The sequence below is a fragment of the Pinus tabuliformis genome, chromosome 4_2 (genome assembly GCF_031772625.1).
Source record: "Pinus tabuliformis cultivar Carrire ecotype Pingquan chromosome 4_2, CPIR1, whole genome shotgun sequence".
NCBI lineage: Eukaryota > Viridiplantae > Streptophyta > Pinopsida > Pinales > Pinaceae > Pinus > Pinus tabuliformis.
The window spans coordinates 898,803,787-898,823,549 of NC_142304.1; the positions used below are offsets into that span (position 1 = coordinate 898,803,787).

Consider the following 19,763-nt stretch of genomic DNA (forward strand, 5'->3'; position numbering starts at 1 on the left):
TCCCCCTACTGGAGATCTCTGGATGAGTAGACACCTCCACTTGGTCTCCTCTCGAGTTCTCCAGTTGTGGCTGCTCCACAACCTCTTGAAGTTGCTTCACCAATTGTGGCGCCTCCACAATTGTCCGAGACTTCTTCTGGCACTGCATGTTGAGAGGTAATGTACTCTCACTCTCAACCACCAAGTCTCCATTAGTTTCCTTGCTCCTCAAGGTTTTGCATGCATCTTGAACCTCAAGAGCATACAGGTTCTTGACTCTTGAACTGATCTGCTTCACCTTTCTAGTGGTGATGTGTCGAAGGAAAACCTTTCCCTTACTGAAGACTACATCATAGCCTTTATCTTCCAACATTGTGATCGACACCAAATTTTTCCTTAGTCCTGGTACATACTTGACATCGGTTAAGGTAATGCGAGCTTCATGCTCCCTCTAAAAAACAACCGTGCCTACACCTGAGACATTATACTTTTCATCATTACCTGTCGCTATGAATATCTGGAGATCTTTCTCCTCCAAGGTACTAAACAAACTCTTGTCGTCGGTCATGTGGAAAGAAGCTCTACTGTCAAGAAACCAACCACATCCCACCATGGATGAAACCATGCAGGCGAAGAGGGTGAAATCCAACTCGAACTATGAGGCCAATGCCTCACCTTCAGATCCTTCCTTGGATCCCATCTTGGATTTCTTCAGTGGACAATTTGTAGAAAAATGGCCCACCTCATCAAAAGCATCGCACTTTCGATTTGTCAAACTTCTTCCCACCATAGGAAGAACTTGAATTGGGATGAGAATCCTTCTCCTTCCTTTTTTTTTCCTTACTCGCTAAGGCGTAGTTTTCTTCATCCTCCTTGGATGAAGAACCATCTCTGGTGCTTCTTCTTATCTCCTCTTGCATCAGATCCAACCAAAGTCGTTCCCAATCTAGCAGTTTCTCTCTTCCATTTACTGAGTCTTGGTAGCTATGCCAGCTCTTAGGAAGGCTGAGGAGAGCAAGACTCACCATGTCATCATCAGTGGTCGTGATCCCTACACTTCCAAGCTCATCCCTCTAGGTGGTGAGCTTGTTCAGATATGTAGAGATCATGTCGCCCTTTTCACACTTGATTTTCTGACGCTTGTCTTTTAGCGCCAACTTCCTCTGATCATTGCTATTCTGATATAGATCTTTCAATGTTTTCCACATTGAAAACGGTGTCTCCTTCCTATGGAGGCTCAAGACAATGTGGTCTCGAACTCCCTCCAGAAGGATTCTCCTTGCTCTAGCCACAAATTTCTTCCATTCCGCCAATTCAGTAGCATCAGTCAGCTTGGGGACTTCTTGATCAATGAAGTCCTTTAGACCGTTATCCTCTAATACTGCTTCCATGCGATCCTTCCAGCTATATAATTCGAACTACCATCAAGAGCATATTTGATTCTTAAACCATTAAATGCCATTGGTGAAATTGAGATGTGATAAGAACTTGATTTCTATATTCAGGAACCACAAACTTCAAACTTCTCCCTTCTTGTACATTGTTCTTCACTTTGATCACATTAGCTTTGATACCATGTCGAAATTCCCACTGTAGATCAACAGATTATGCAATATACTAAAGCAAAATACAAGATCTACTTCTACAACAAACTTTGCGGAAGCTTAATCGAATATGAGCAAGATCAATGAGAACACATATAACTGAGAATGAGAAATCAATCACACATAACACCGAAGAAATAACCCGGGGAAAGCCTCAACCTAAAACCCTAATCTTTGTATTATCATAGAAGTGGAAATATGTTCAAATTACAAAAAGAATCAGCTCTCAAGCTATCCTGCTCTCTCTGCAATCAAAAAAATACTGCTCATAGACAGTCAAAGGCTCTCACAGCCTTCTCTTTTGCCCTCCAAGCCTCCTATTTCCTTGCGCAGTTTTTCTTGGGGTCCAGTGCTTCCACTTGTGTGAATTCCCACCTCACACTACTCACTTGGCTCAGAAATAACTGCACAAACCTAAAGGAGATAATTCTTTGTGCATGGATGAGTTTCCTATATAGGAAAAATTCCTCCAATTGATAGTACACTATCCCTTCCTCTGATCTCAACTGGTTCTCTCCCTGAACTGACATGCATGCGTTATTTATGAGAGAATATTCAGTTATCTGGAGAGCAGCAGTTACATGCATGCAAGCATTAACTAACTGAACTCACAATTAATTCCAAAAACTGTTGGAACTAATCTCACTGGACTTAACTCAGTTAACTGAGCCAACTAATTACAACTCATCTTTATCTCTTTAACTGATGGATCAATTCCTCAATCAATAAAGAAACTGTTGCATGTCCCCACATAGACTTCATGTTTGAATTATACAACTAATTAACTCAAGATGAATTAATTAATTATTTTATAAACAACAGCTACGATCAAATTCGAATTTTACTTCTCAGTTTTAGTTCAAGGACTAACTAAAATTGGAACCCATCCCAAAATACTATTTTTAGCATTTCTATTTTATCATTCCTTATTGCTATTTCCAACACTAGTACCTGAAATGCTATTTTTAGCAATGCTATTTTTAGCATTTTTTATTGCTATTTTCAACAATGAAATCCTATAAAAAATATGCAATTTTTATTATCTTTAAAAGATAAATAAAAAAGTTTTTTTTTTTTTGCTTTAATGAAAAAATTAAACCCTTCGGAAGCAAAGTAACATAGAAAGCCCCATAAAATAAAGCAATAAACCATGCATCTAATTGAGGGCAAAGGAAGCCCAGAAAAATAAGAAGATAGAAAAGGTAACATAACAACTTATTACAAAATCGAGTCAAGTAAAAGAATGGCATAACATTCATTTTAAAATTAAAAGACTATAGTTAAAGCGACAAATTCAAATATTATATCTTTCATAGCAAATTCCAACGAAATCAAAAAGTGATTTAACATTCATTATAGAGCTACCTTAAAAAAACCTTAGATTAAACAGACCCATAAATATTAATATCAATTATTCTATTAAATTTATTACCATAATTTTACCACTCTTAGTAATTTTTTAATAAAAAATATAATCATATTTCTAATTCATATAAATAATAAATTAATACATTAAACTTTACGTTTTTCCTCAAAATGCGTTAGTTGTTGTTATCATCATGAGGAGTACCTTCTTCCTAAATCGTTAACACGTTGTAATCATAATGAGTACCTCAAACACAAGGTCATGATAGAACACTTTATTTCTATCATTATAAGAACTAGTATCTCAAACATGAGGTCATGGTAGCAAACATTATTTCTCTAGGACACGGGGCTTTACTTTTAGCCCTCAATCACGGGAACTAGATATAGATTCTCAATATTCACCATTGGGCTTTACTTTATTTTAATTGCCTTCAATTAGGGGAACTAGATAGGGGGATGGCTTTTATTTATTGTCCTCAATTAGGGGAACTAGACCATACATTATCAATATTCAACCTTGAAAGTAATAAAGAAGTTTGGGAATATTCTATTTGTGGGTTGAATGAAGGACAGCTCTGTAGATGAATGAATAAGTTTGTACATTCTTAAGTGAACTTTGTCACAAAGATTGACAAGGGAAGGCACATTCTATGTGAACGGAGTGTATAAATTTAGTTAGACTAAGATGCTTTGTTGGCTCAATTGTCAATGGAAATGCACGTCAACTGCTTTTGATGACTTTTGAATAGACCCCACACACTTGGGCCATGGACCAATAGTTATAGTTGGAATATTGTAGAATCTTGTATAGTCCAATGCAATGGTCAAAGATTAGTTAAAAGATTTCATGATTATCTTAGACCGAGGAGCGTGTTCAAAGGGTTGAGGACAGGAAAGTAGATCAGGGTTTTCTCCTTAAATGTTCACGTGTAGGTTGGAATACGGTTCAGGTGATGGGAATAAACCACAACGAACCCAATGATCAATCTCATCCTACCTCAAAATGTGTGAAGTCAATGGGAGAGAACACCTCATTATTAATAAGTTAGAGGCAGAAGCAACGAATACAGAAGTGAGGTGGTTGGGAAGGTTTAATAATAATCTCTCTACCCGGGGTCTAATCGTATATGCGATATGATACGTTGTGATGACACAACCATATGTAAACATGATGTAATTGATGAGATATATGAAACACACTTCTTCCAGGGTCGCACCCTGTTTCTTAAAAAAAATATTTATTTTATTTTTAATTTAATTTGATTATATTATATTATGAAATGCAACATTTTTTTTCTATTTAAAAAAAGTATTTATTTTATTTTTAATTTAATTTGATTATATTATATTATGAAATGCAATGTTTTTTTTCTATATTTTAGAATAGTTAGAAACAATAATATTAAATTAATTATTTTTTTTTTTTTAATTTTTAATTTTTAAAATATTTTTTACCAAAATATTATTATATACCTTTTGCATATAATTCAACATCAGTCTAGATTTCTTAGATTTATCTTAATTCTGGATTTACCGAGGGTATAGAGGGATCAAATCTCTCTTGAGATACAAACCTCTTTTATACTTAAAAGAGATTTGATCCCTCTCGGAGCTTGGTAGATCCATCTAAGCTAAGCTAGTTTAATTATGAGAATTTTATGTTTTTTATTTTTTAAATTTTATTTTATTTAAACTCAGTCAAAATGTTAAACATTACAACATCGCCTGGAAAATAATGGAAATTCTGGCAAGATTATGACAAAATCCGGCAATTTTTTTTGAAAATTTGGGTTACAGCAATCAAACTTCAGGATTTTGGGTGCCCCAAGGGTTTTGGATGGTGTCGAATCCATTCCCATCATCCAAAAATGATTCAAACCCTCTAACATTTTGATGTTTTGAATTTTTTTTACTAGATTCTGGCATAAAACTGTGGTTTGGGCAAATTTGTGGCGTCGGTAAACAAAGTTGTAATATATCGCTATATAATGACAATACACACACACATATAAGTTGAAGTAATATATTCCCTGTTTTTGGTTTTTTTCAAAAAATTCCCTGTAAACATTTAACTATATATCGAACCATAACTTAATATTAGATTTTATTTAATATAATTTGATCCTAATGATTGATGTTACATATTAATATATTATTTTTCAAAAACTAGTCATTTATTATAGCCGTTAACTTTATTAAGGGTCTTTACATTGCTCTCTATTTAATTGGGTGCCATGATCTGCCTCTTCATCTTGTCTTGACGATGAATGATCTGAATTTAAACAAGAATGCAACAAATCACTGAGATAGCCATAAATACAGAGATCCAACATAAATAATAGTTCATTTCATTAATGTAAAATACTGAAATATGCTTGCAAACAAAAGTGGAAATAAACTAGCTTGGGCGATGGCAGCTTATCTTTGAGGAGAGATGTGGCAGCTACATGCCTCTGAACTGTGTTACAATGAGGCTCAAGGGCCTTTTTATTATTTAATAATAAGAGCAAATCCTAAACAACCAAAACCCTAACTCGAGAAGATGTAACACCAAGAGTTTATGGGCCCCGTTGGGATTAGTTGGGCACCCAACTTCCCGGGGTCGTGACTTGGTCATATTATCTCTATTTAACAAGCATGATACCCCATTGGAAAGATCTCTTCGAGGACTACGATGAAAAAAATGACCTACCTTTTGTCGCTGGCTGTAGATTGCCAAAAAAATGTCGTTTGGAGCCTCAAAATGGATCCGGAAATTTATGACCTGAAAAACTGCTAAAAATAGTACACTATGCTACAATTAAGGAAACTAAAAAATTGAAAGAGACAATGGTAGGGGTCTAAGTGGAATTGGCGGGTGGCCACCAATATCCACGTGGATCAATGAACCACACTGGATGGTTTGAAATACGTAAGAGAATCTTATCTTATGTGATTACTACCGAAAGTATTTTCTTAATCATTTTAGTCTTATCATAAATCTAATAATAGTATTTACGATATTTATCGTTTTTCAATTACATATTTTTTTTTAAGATTTTGCAAGTAATTTCTATTAATAAGAAAGAGTATTACATTGATAGTAATTCCTCACTAAAACACTCACCGAGGAAGCAAGTGCCTCAACTAGGTGTACCCAAATCCCATTAAAATACAAACTAGACAATAAGGTATTAAACTATGAGCACATAACAAAATTTCCTCAGCTATTGGCGATATCTACCAGTGCCTTGAAGAATTACAGAGCTAGTGATGGTGATAAGAAAACAAGAGAAGTAGACTGCATAACAAGTAACTATTTCCCTAACCTTTGAACGAAAGGGGGATATGCTTGTTGCCTTTCAGTTAAAGGTAATAGTGAGTGTGAGGAGCTGAAACAAAAGAAAAGACCTTCGAAAAGTATGGAGAGAAAATCAAGCTAACACCAAAACGGTCATGTCATCATGCTAATGTCCATTCTGGAATAACAATTGCAAACCGATAAAAAACTTTAACCTGAGATAACAACCAAAGAGAGAGGTGACAAGTTTTCATGTGGAGAGACGACAATCGGAGATGAAACATTCAATGGCAAGACGTTAAGGAACATCATTCACCTCTGCTAACTCAATCTTCGAGTGAAAGATAACAAATTTCTCCACCCTTACTAATCTGATCCTAAATTTATAAAATTTATATTAAATAAAAAATTAATAAAATTTATAGCAAAAATATATAATAGTCTATTTTAAAACATTTAAAATAAAAGTTAAAAAACTTGGCTTCTACACAATTCCAATAATATAAATTCTACCTTAAAAACTCAAAAGTACTTTGAAATTAGTTAACATCTACCTCCATTGCTTCAATTGATGAATCTAAACCCTGATTGACCAATTCCACATTATCTAGAGATAAAATGTGAACAGAATTGAAAAGAAAGAGATGTAGCTCTCAGGTGTGGCCTGCACCTGAGGTCTACACTCACAAAACTTGAGAGATCACTCTCGTCCACTCTATTCTTCAATCAATCAAAGATTACATCATTAAATACAATACTAGGAAATAGGAAGTTGCACCCAAACCCCATAACTATAGGAACTAATCCTAAACTAGGGAGAAAGTTACAACAATGTAACTATTTTCTCCATTAATATCAAAATAATATTAATTATTCTCAACTCCCCCCCTTAATGGAGAAAGGGTTCTCCTGGACTCCTAGCATCTTTCTAAACAATTCAAATTTCACTCGTGCAAGAGGCTTTGTAAAAATATCTGCCACATTGTCACAAGTTTTACAATATTCAACAACAATTTCTTTTGACTGTATTTTCTCTCTAACAAAATGGAACTGAGTGTCTATATGTTTGGTGTTTTTGTGAAACACTGGATTGTATGCTAATTTGATGGTGCTCTGGTTGTCGCTTTTGATAGAAGTGGGTTGCTTCTGTTCTTTCCCTGCATCTTTGAGAAGTCTCCTCAACCAGATCGCTTCACATGTTGCTGCACACAATGCTTGATACTCAGCTTCACATGACGACAAAGCTATAGTACTCTGTTTCTTGCTGCTCCATGCTATGACCCCAGAACCTATGTTGAATGCATAACCTGTGATGGACCTCCGATCATCCAGGTTACCTGCCCAGTCTGAGTCTGAAAAACCTGCTAAAGTAACATCAGATACATCAGTGTATAAAATACCAAAATGAACAGTACCATAAAGATACCTCAACACGCTTTTTGCTGTTGTCCAGTGACTTTCACGTGGTTTCGACATGAATTGGCTCAACACACTAACTGAGTATGCCAAGTCAGGTCTGGTTGTTGTAAGATATATTAGGCTGCCAACCAGTTGTCTGTACATTGTGGCATCTACCTCCTTAGTGCCATCGTCACTGCTCAATTTCAGATTTTGCTGCAAAGGTGTCGCTGCTGATCTACACCGATCCATCCCAAACTTTTCCAACAGATTTCTAGCATACTTCCCTTGGGTAAGAAAAGTTTGCCCAGTATCTCTGAATACTTCTAATCCCAGACAATAGTTAAGGCTTCCGAGATTTTTCATTTCAAAGACTTGTGCCATGAGCCTTTTGATTCCTCTAATTAAGTCATCTGCATTTCCTGTTAGAATCATATCATCCACATATAGAGAAATCAAAATAATCTTCCCTTGATCATTGTACTTGGTATACAAATTTGGGTCATTTAAGCTTCTATGGAAACCATGCTCTATAAAGAAAGAATCAACCTTTTCATACCAAGACCTGGGAGCTTGCTTTAAACCATATAAAGCCTTTTTCAACCTACATACAAGTTGTTCCTGCCCCTGCTTTACAAATCCTTCTGGCTGTACTAAGTAAATTTCTTCTTTTAAATCACCATTTAAAAATGCAGATTTAACATCTAGTTGATGTAATTCCCAATTACATTTAGTAGCTAAAGCAATAAGTAATCTGATTATATTTATCTTTGCTACAGGTGCAAAAGTATCATCAAAATCAATACCTTCCTGCTGTGAATATCCTTTTGCAACCAACCTAGCTTTTAACTTATCTATACTTCCATCTGCATTAATTTTGGGTTTAAACAGCCATTTACTTCCTATAGGTGTTTTGTTTTTAGGCAGCTCTACTAATTCCCAAGTATTATTTCTAAGAATGGATTCCATCTCCTCATTCATTGCAGCTCTCCATTCCTCAAATTGACTAGCTTCTTTATAATTAGAGGGCTCTATAATGTTCAGAAACTTTGACATCAACGCATAGTTTCTCAACTTCAATGGTAATTGAGTCTTCCTACCTGACCTCCTGGGTAGGGGACTTACCTCAAATTTGTTTTGCTCTGCCATAACTGGGCCTGCTTTTTCACCTTCTTGCTGTTCTTCTTCATTCTCTTCTTTCTGCTCCTGTTCCTGCTCCCTTTCATCCTCGCTGCTTTCCTCCAACAGCAATGGAATGTGCCAATCATCTCCAACATCAGCTTTCCTTTCTTGTACCTGTTCATGAAAGACTACATCTCTACTTGCAAATGTCTTACGAGACTCAGGATTGAACAGTTTGTATGATTTAAACTCTGTACCATAACCAACAAGGATACATTTTACTGCCTTAGGGTCTAGTTTCTTTCTATCGGCTTTGGGTACATGTGCAAATGCCTTCGACCCAAAGACTCTTAAATGGTTTACTGCTGGTTTAAATCCATATAAGGCTTCAAAAGGGGTTTTGAAGCCAAGAAACCTAGTAGGACTTCTATTTTTCAAATATACAGCAGTATTTATCGCTTCTGCCCAAAAAATATTAGATAGACCTTTACCTTGCAGCATGCTCCTTGCACATTCCACCAAGGTTCTGTTTTTATGCTCTGCAACTCCGTTTTGCTGTGGTGTGTGCGGTACTGTATACTGCTGAACAATCCCGTGAGATTTGCAGTATTTCATGAATTCCTTTGATTTGTATTCTCCTCCTTGATCAGATCGGAGAATTTTAATACTTTTTCCAAACTGTTTTTCCACCAGGGTTTTGAAATCTATAAAACATTGGAAAGTCTGACTTTTCTTGTTTAAAAAATAAACCCATGAATACCTAGTGCAGTCATCAGTAAACAACAAAAAATAGTATGCTCCTCCTAGCGACCTTGTCTGCATGGGACCACATACATCAGTGTGCACTAGCTCTAAGATTTCTGTTTGCCTCTTCCTATCATGCACAGGGAACTGTTCTCTGTGCATCTTTCCTAAGGCACAACCATCACAGTTTAATTGAATGTTACGAAAGATGGGGATACCTTCGACCATACCTTTCTTTTGTAACAACATGAGATCCTGCATATTCAGATGACCAAACCTCTGATGCCAGAGTTGTTCAATTGTCGACTCTCCTGCAACCATGGCTTGCTTTGATATACTTTTTGCATCCAATCTGTATAGGCTTCCAACTCGCATGCCTGTTGCAACAATTTCATTCCTGCAATCCTTTATCACACAGTGAGTCTTGAAGAATTCGACATGCATATCTTGATCAGCCATCATGGATACAGATATCAGGTTTTTCTTTATTCCAGGTACATATAAAACATTTGAAAGGTGACTAATCTTTCCATTTGGTAACTTAACTGAAATCACCCCATGACCTTTAATCTGATATCCATTATCATCCCCTAGATATATTTTTGATCCATTTATAATTTCTTCAAGACTATCAAAAAATTCCTTATTACCTGTCATGTGAGAGGATGCTCCGGAATCGACATACCAGATGTCATCTTCATTCGATGCTGAAAGGGCACAGTCGACTGTGAACAGTCGAAATTCATGACTGAAGTCTTCTTCTTCAACAAAATATCCTCTGTGTTTTGGATTTACCTGTCTCCTCCTTGCCTCATCAGCCTGCTTCTTATAATAACAATCTCTCTGTATATGACCCTTCTTTACACAATAAAAACATTTCTTTTCAGAATGATTTGCAAGCATACCTTTATGACAGTGATTTTTATGTGTTGTTCCTCCTTTCTGGACTGATTGCTGCTGTGACTGCTTCCCTTTAGATGGTCGTCGTTTTGCCATCAGCGCAAGATCTTCACTTTGGAGGTTCATATTCAGATTCTGCCGTCGCTCTTCCTCTTGCTGCAAGATTGCAGTGAGATCATCAAACGTGGGTGTTTTCTCTCTTGCCGAGACTCCAGTGATGAAGGTTTGGAAATCATCACGCATCCCATTCATTGTAATTGCAACAAGATCTTCATCAGCCACCGCCACTCCAATGGCCCCCAATCCGTCTTTAACATCCTTAATTCGTGTGACAAATGCAGTAGCAGACTCCCTTTCGTCCATCCTCATTGAAAATAACTTGCTTTTCAGAGCCAAAACTCTGTTTGAATTCTGGGTTTCATACAGATTCTTGATTTTCGTCCAAATCTCTGCGGACGTTTTACAGTCTCTGATGTGTGCAATGACATTGTCTTTCACAGACATCTTCAACAGGACTTTGGCCTTGTTTTCTCGTTTTTCCCAGTCTTCCTTCTGTGTGGTTGCAGTCGACTTCTGCTCATCGCCTGTCACTATAGTCCAAGCATTCGCACCTTCGAGCAAGGTCTGGATCTTAAACTTCCAATTCGTGAAGTTAGACCCGTTGAGTTTACCAGATTCGTTAAGGTAAGATTCCATCGTATTACTCATTGTGAATCTACTTCACAATAACAAAAACAATACCTGTCAGATGGATATGTCACCTCTACCACCGATCTACAGTGTCTGGCACTCCCGCTCCAATGAGCAAATTCGGCGTTTTCAACACAGCCGAAACAATGATCTGATCACAATTGATCCGATCGACCTCTCCTGGATTGATCTGCCACTTCACCGATCCTGCTCTCCTGCAGATCGCCAAACGAAGTCAAGGTTTCCTGCAGATCTCCTCTGGCGCTTTCCCGATCTATCTTTCCCGGACGGATCTGCAACTCCGCCGATCTGCACCGTTTACAAACCGCCAAACGAAGTTCACACTATCACAGATCCCCTTGGCGCAACCCCGAGTGAAAAATCCGCGCTAATTAAAAATCGGTGTAAGTATCGTAATTGGCGCGATTTTCCCGGTAAAATCCCGCGCTAATCGGGTTTTCTGGCGCTTTAGCGCGATTTATCCCTTAAAAATCCGCGCTAATTGGGTTTCTGGCGCGACTGTCAGCGCAAAATCCGCGCTAATCGGCCTTTCCTCTCAGAAAAAAAAAGTTTCCGAGTCCAAGCCAGGTGTTCTGCAGTCCACCTGCTCAATTGAGCACACAGCTCTTGTGTACACACAACCACAAAGGCACTTCAAGCCACACAGGCTATTCCAGCCACACAGGCAATTCCAGCCACACAGGCTATTCCAGCCACACAGGCAATTCCACCACACAGGTGACAAAAGATCAAGCTCACTCAAGCTGAGCTCTGATACCAAGATAAAATGTGAACAAAATTGAAAAGAAAGAGATGTAGCTCTCAGGTGTGGCCTGCACCTGAAGTCTACACTCACAAAACTTGAGAGATCACTCTCGTCCACTCTATTCTTCAATCAATCAAAGATTACATCATTAAATAAAATACTAGGAAATAGGAAGTTGCACCCAAACCCCATAACTATAGGAACTAATCCTAAACTAGGGAGAAAGTTACAACAATGTAACTATTTTCTCCATTAATATCAAAATAATATTAATTATTCTCAACTTCCAGAAGTTGATACACTCTATCTTCTTCACTCTATCTTCTTCCCTTGCTCTCCAATAATTTAAGCTAAATTTTTTCACTTAATTAAAAGTTGTAGATTACTCACCCTTTTTCAAATTGATTACCATATTCTAGACCATGTTAAATTTTACCTCCAATGCGTTGATGTTTCTACTGCACCACAGTTCCCATAATGGTTGTTATTTGAGAAGTAACATAGTAATCGTGCTCATGGATTTGCACAACACAAAAATCAACCTTCAATTTCCCTTAATAGCCTCCTCAGGAATCCACGAAGCATGTCTTATCTCTTAAAGTTCTTATTAATCCATTAAAAAATCCAACAAAACATTTCTCAATAGTAATTGCAAAATTATCTATACTAATAGGCCTAGGCCCAATAATTTCTCTCGAAACCTAATGTATTAATAGGATTAACTCAAAATGGTCATTAAGAACACAACCCAAACAAATGATGCACAGGGGATTCCAATGTAAACAATAAAGGTCCAAGGTTACACACTCTAAGCACTCGTAATTGCAAAATTATGTACACTAATAGGTCTAGATCCAATAATTTCTCTCGAAACCCAATGTAATAATAGGATTAACTCAAAACATTAAGAACACAACCCAAACAAATGATGAACAGGGGATTCCAATGTAAACAATAAAGGTCCAAGGTTATACACTCTAATCACCCAAGCAAGAAAAAACATGAAAGGATCATTGTTTAAAAATTAGTTTAATATCTATTATTCGTGTAGTGTACTAAGCTAGATTATGTTGGGGTATATTACATGTCATTTCAATTTAAAAGTATTCGACCTCAAAGATAAGGATAAATGTTTTGACTTTATTTTTTTTTATTTTCTCAGATATATTTTTCATCCATATGATTTATTTATTAATGTCTCTTTAATAAAGGGTTCTAGTTTTGTTTTTAATATTTTTATTGGCTTAATATTAGTTTTGATTCTTTAATAATAATAATAATAATCTTATTTTAAATGTATGATCAAACAAGACATCAAATTGATGTATAAGAATCTTTGTTTGTGAAACAAAAAACATTTCAATATTAAAATTTATTATTAACTAGTTCCATTAATAATCCCCTTAAAAAAATAAGTCATTTATCTTCTCTATATACCAAAAAAAACCTGCAATAAAAATCATTTAATCATATACATCTTTTATATAGTAAAAATAAATAGAAATATTTTTTATAAAATATAAAAAAAAATATTTTAAAAAATAACATATTTAAAATAAAAATATAAAATCATAATATATATAAAAATTGCTTATTTAACTTTTCAAATAAATTTGATATTAATGTATATTTTTAATTAATTAAATTATCAATATGTATGCTATGTTGTCATTAAACTATATCAATCTACATATTGTCTTTGAAATTAGAATTTCACAATCGTTTCTTAAATAAATATGAATTTTTCGTTCATATAAAAAATATATTTTTTATAAGTTAGTTTCTCTATGAAAATATATCAGGGTTTTTTGTTATCACTTTCTTAGATCCCATTATGTGTGTAATAGATGATTACTCAAAAGCTAAATAGGTCCTCATATTACTAGAAAGGAATCAATCTCACACTCAAATTTAGTTATCGCGATGTACATATTATGCGTTTTTAGACATTTAAGATCATTATTATTTAGTTTGGATTCATTTAATTCCATGCCCAGTGAGAGATAAAAGAAAAAGGTGTACATTTTTCTTAAGTTTTATATTTTAAATTAGTTTTTTTTTTAAAATAAAAATATGAATATTTATTTCTTCATATAAGAAGTAATTTTTGATTTTTTTCTATATTTAATTATGTTAATGGTTAAATAAAATAATTTTTAAAGAAAAAATAACATAAAATATAAGAGATTTTTAAAAAAATATTTTAAACATTAATCAAAAAAAGAATAAAGTTGTTTTTGGAAAAGGAGGAATAACATTGAAATATTATTATATTTAAATTGAGTAATAAAAGAAAATTAAGATATTTTAGGTTTTACTTTTATTTATATCATTTTTATTTTTATTTTTAAAAATATATATGTTAATTTCATGTTAAGAATATAGAAAATCATATATCATTTTCATAATAGATTTTATCTCAACCCCAATATTTATGAATATTAATAATCTTTAATAATTATATTTAATTTAATCTAATTATGAATATATTATAATTGAGGGAAAAACTTAGAGTAATTTAACATTCACTATTCAAATTTAAATTCTTATTTAAAGAAAAAAATAGGAAAATAGAAATTAGAAATAATTGTATATGGATTTTTTTACTTATAATTATAGATTATTTAAGTTTGTAAATTATTTATGTTTTAAAATATGATTGTTTTTTTATTCATATATTATTCAAATTATTCCAATTTAAATTTTTTATTTAAAGAAACTAAAAGTTAGAAATTAGAAATAAATGTGTATGGAAATTTTTTCCTTATAAGTATAATTATAATTATAGATTATTTAAATTTGTAAATTATCTATGTTTTAGAATATTAATTTTTTTATTCATATAAAATAATAAATAAAATGATTGGAATCTGTGCATTTATTTTGGAATAGGACTTTCAAAATTTCAATTTGTTGTAGTCTAAGACTACTTCGACCACTTTTGCTTGTCTGGACAAAATCTCTGTCTCAATGGACAACCCCTTTTAATTTAATTATTATTAATTATTAGGTTGATAGTAGTGATTTAACTTCCATAAAATAATCTAGAATATTTATAGTAGTATACAGAAATCAATGGTTGAGATTTATTTCCAAAGTAGTTATGTCGTTTTACTCTTTTAATTAAAAAAAAATGCCATATGAACAAGTGTCATATGAAATGAGTTATGGTTTTTTGGGTATGTGGTATAGATACGCCATGATATTGGCCCACAATATTGTAACAATCAACTTATTAATTGTTTTTATAATTCAAAATAAAGTTATAGTGTAGTTAGTTTTTATGATTTGATTATGTAAGCTTCGACAATCCATAATCATAGTAATGTTATTTTTGGAGGTTTGGAGGTTTTTACTATGTGAATGGTACATGTATTATGTCCAATGTTCCACACAACATTCATACCATTCACACAGTAAAAACGTCCAGAAATAAAATTACTAAGTTTTTATGATTTTATGATTTTTTTAATTTTAGCAATGTGAAATGTATTATGGAGTAAGTGTCTTTTATACTTATTATGGATTGATGTCTATTTGCATTTAACAACCATTTAATTTATATGGTTGTGCTAATATTATTAAAGTTTATAGTAAAAGTTTAAATTTTTAATAAAAGTATATATGATTAAATATATAAGTTAAAAGATGTTTTTTTTTTACAATCTGGTATGATGTAGAGATGTATAATTCCTTGTATGTTTAATAAGGAGTTGATAGTCATATCTAAAAAAATATTAATATTTCAATGTATATTATAAATAAATTAATCTCTCTTTAAATAAAATTATTTTATATCAATATTATATAAAGAAAAAAAAAATTGAAAAAAAAAATCTTTACTCTATCAAGAAAAGTAAGAGAAAGATATATACTTTAAAATTGATATATGTCATTTAAAAATATATAAAATAACAATTTTTTTTTTTTTGGTAATTATCAATATGAAATTGATATATGATCTCTATTCTTTTATTTTAATTCTACAAAATATTCCATCTATATAAATTTTATTCGTAATAAATAAGTAAATCTAGAATTAAAATTCAATAATAAACTATATCTAATTTCTTTAATTTTCAATACAAAGTTGACACGGAAAACCTACACTATCTATATTCGAATTTTCTCCTGTGTTAAAAAAAATTGGAAATTAAAAAAAAAAAAGACATCATATATATATATATATATATATATACTTTTTATTTTCTATTGGATGTGAAACATATAAGTGAACATATTTTATTTTATTTTATTTCAAGAAAATGTATAATATTTTAATATTGTATTAAGAATATAAACATTTATCACCCATTGTTACTCTATATTATAAAAAATTATAAATCTTATAATATTGTTGAGAATAAAATCTTATATTTTTTAAACATTAAATATTTAATTTTGTTTAGGTCTAAATCATTTTAAATTATACTCTAAAATCATAATATGATATGATGGTGATATGATGGTTTATATATAGGTGTATTCTAATTTATAGATGAAATGATTTTTTTCACAATATTTTTTCTAATAAATTTTTTTAAAAATTTAAATTTTAAATTGTTTAATCTATAAAAACTAAATACCTTTTCATGTGCTAAATTCATTTATGTATTCAATAATAATATATTTTAAGTAACAAAAATTCACTTTCTTACTTGAAATTATATATTACTAAATTAAATTTAAGTGAAAATAAAAATAAAAAAAATTTATTTTATATATTAAACCAGAAATAGCTCTTTTTGATGTTCTAATGTAGGTCTTAACTGTAATAAGGTATTTTTCAGAGTTAGGTGATCTAACGACTTTCGAGTAGAGAAATTATTCAGCATTTCTGTGTGTCAGGCATTTCTTTAAACGGCAGAATTACTGTCGTTTGATGCGTTTTATTATTTATACACTATCGTCGCTGCTGTAACGGGATTTGAAAAATCGATCTTCTTTCAAGTAGAGAAATTATTCAGCATTTATGTGTGTCAGCCATTTCTTTAAACGGTAGAATTACTGTCGTCTGATGCGTTTTATTATTTATACACTACCGTCGCTGCTGTAACAGGAATTGAAAAATCGATCTTTTCAGGGTAGGAGTTCGGAGGAATTTTCTATATTCGAAGTCGCAAGTTCAGCCAAAGTTTCTACTGGGAAAAAAAGTTCAGCCAAAGTTTCTACTGACAAAGAAAAGTTCAGCCAAAGTTAGAATCTGCTGTTAAGATCTAAATCCAGAGGTAAGCTGTTTTATATACATAAGGAGGATTGCTGTTTTAATGTATATTACCATTGGTCCTGCAACTGGAACTGAAAATCCAAGTGTTTGGCGCAGGCATTTGGGGGAACTTTTTGAATTCGAAGTTCGAAAATCAAGAATCTACCTTTATGATCTCAGTCCAGAGGTAAGATTCTGTAATGAGCTAAATTTTCAGCTTCTTTGAAGGCAATGTTACTATTTTTACTCAAAACAGAAATGTCAAAAGTAATCTTACTGTGATTCGAACTCGAGTTCAATATTTGGACCCCAAAATCTGCACGGCGCTAAAATTTTCAGTATTTGTAGCCAAAAATTTAATATTTGCTTAGTTGCTGGTATTTCCTGTTAATTTGCTTAAGCGTGGCTTTTGCTTGCCTAGTGGTAGCATTTTGAAAAGAGAGGATAAATAGGGAAACCTTAGTTTACTGCTTTGGTATCGCTGATGGGCAAAACCTGAACAAGAAAGAGGATGCATGAACAAGAAAGAGGATGCATGGTCAGTTTCCCATTAATTTGTTTAAATTTTTAGTGTTCTTATTGCTTCCTTAGTGCTCACTTTTTCCATGTTTAAATTTTTAGTGTTCTTATTGCTTCTTTAGTGCTCACTTTTTCCATGAAAAATTAAATGTGTTTTCAGTCTCAAGGGGATGTTGCATTTGATAGCAAAGTTTTACACTTTAAATATGTTATTTAAGCTTTTAAATGAGTAACCTTAAATTAGTTTTGAAAGGTTTAAAATTCCAAATCTCTAAATTAGGTCTTACTATGGTTTTACTTAAACAATAATATTCTCATCAAAATCTAGTGATTTTTTTTCAAAAAATATAAATGAAAGTTTTTGAATCACCTTTTTTAAATGGTGGTAATGGATTTAACAGTACCAGATTTTTTTTTCAAAAAAAAAAAATTAAAAATGTTTGAATCATTTTTTAAATGGTGGTAATGGGTTCAACACCCTAGAAAACATGGTAAGCACCTAAAATCTTGAAACTTTACCGTTGTAATTGGATTTCGAAAAATTTCCATTGAATTTCATCAAAACTGTGCCAAAAAAAACATACTTTTGGGGGAAAATAGTGGGTGGTTGGACTACCCTTTACTAAAACTACTACTCCTTTAAACTAATTTCTCTGCCTTTTCCATCCTAAAAGCATCTAGATAGATGACAAACAATAAAATGATCCAATCTCAATCACCTTCTAAAACTACTACTCCTCTAAGCTAATTTCTCTGGCTTTTCCATCCCAAAAGCATCAAGATGGATGACAAACAATATAATGATCCAATTTTGTTCACGTTTAATTTCAATACAAATGTCACTTGGGGTAATGTAACCCCATCAATTTTCTCCCACCTTCAACCCCTTCTTATAAAATTTGAACATGAAATTTGATGAAAATTAAACCTAACACAAATCAACTAATCTACACCTCATAGATTAGTCATTATTATATATATAACATATAATAATAAATAAATAATCTCATTTGCAATATTATACTCAATAATATTATGCATTTTAACCACTAAAAGAACATAAATATATTAAATAAAGTTATAAGCCTAACCTTAAATCAAATTAACAAAACATTTAAATTTGAACCGCTCCATCTACAAGGTATACGCTTGTATAACAATAAAGATACCCAAACCTTTCCTCCATCACTGAAGGATACTTTGCTAGAATAAATCTAAAAATGAATAGGTGTCAGTGAGGTGTCAATTTGTTAGAGTATTCTAATTCATTTTGGTGGAGTATTATTATTTTTAGCAATATCATACCCATAAGTTTGATACGTTGAGTTAGACTTCCTCTATAAATGTAACTTAATCAAGCAATCAGATTCAAGCTATGTGTGTGAGAATTCTATCTCACTTTTATGTGAGTTTTATTTTTCCATTTAGCTTACTATTTTGGTATTAGAACTAAAGAAGTCAATGAGTGGGGATGAGATGTTGGTGTTTATCTTAGAATAATAATCACACATGTTCATATGATGGCGAGTAGTTGGGGTGAGTCAGCGATAGTTGGCAAGTATAGGTAGACAGTAAATGATAGTCGGTGGAATCCTGTAGATTCTCTGGTTGGGCGTATGTATAAATGGTCTTATGTGTAATGCAATTGACAAGCTCATGTGGTGAGTTTCATTTTCTATTATGGTATCAGAGTCAGTGGAGTGTTGGCAGATATAAGGGTCTGCAGCCGAGTGTACGCTGAAAAGACGAGTGTTGAGATTTGTTGTTGAGAGCAAAGTTAGAGTCGTGAGGGCTTAGTGAAAGGAGTGTGAAAGTCGTTGTATTCAAGAGTGTGAAAGGAGTGTGGACGTTTCTTCTAGTATATGCAACATTGAAATTTGTTGAGAAGCCCATTCATTAGAAAGGTGTGTGGGCTATTGTACGTGGCTTTTGGAAGAGTTGTTGCTCCTTGTTCATGGGAGCATAATTGTTGGACACTATCATTTGTGAGATCGTGGGAGACTGTGCCTGAGCATGGAACCGACCAGCTAGAGGGTTGTGAGGCTAGCAGCAAAGGGAGTTTATGTTTACTCATCCTGCTAGAGGAAGTGTTGCTTTTGTGAATCCTTGTGAAGGTGTGGCTGAACCGAGGGCATGTGAAGCCATTGTTTGAACACTAGTGTGTTGCCTGCTAAGGAGTTGCGTGGT

At 33.1% G+C, this 19,763-nt stretch overlaps 1 protein-coding gene across 5 annotated transcripts in view; it reads left to right on the forward strand.

Annotated features, from left to right (window-relative positions):
- LOC149172596 (serine carboxypeptidase 1-like) overlaps window positions 1-19,763 on the forward strand; it is a 116,319-nt gene that overhangs the window by 14,850 nt on the left and 81,706 nt on the right. For 4 of the 5 annotated variants that reach the window (XM_089424357.1, XM_089424361.1, XM_089424352.1 and 1 more), the window contains 2 exons: window positions 16,935-17,079; window positions 17,175-17,244. Coding sequence is in view for 3 of the 5 variants with exons in the window: in XM_089424352.1 (XP_089280478.1) it covers window positions 17,228-17,244 (17 nt within the window). In the remaining 2 variants the exon portion in view is untranslated. Of the gene's footprint in view, window positions 1-16,910; window positions 17,080-17,174; window positions 17,245-19,763 lie in introns of all 5 variants that reach the window. The other variant, XM_089424353.1, reaches the window with a different exon arrangement.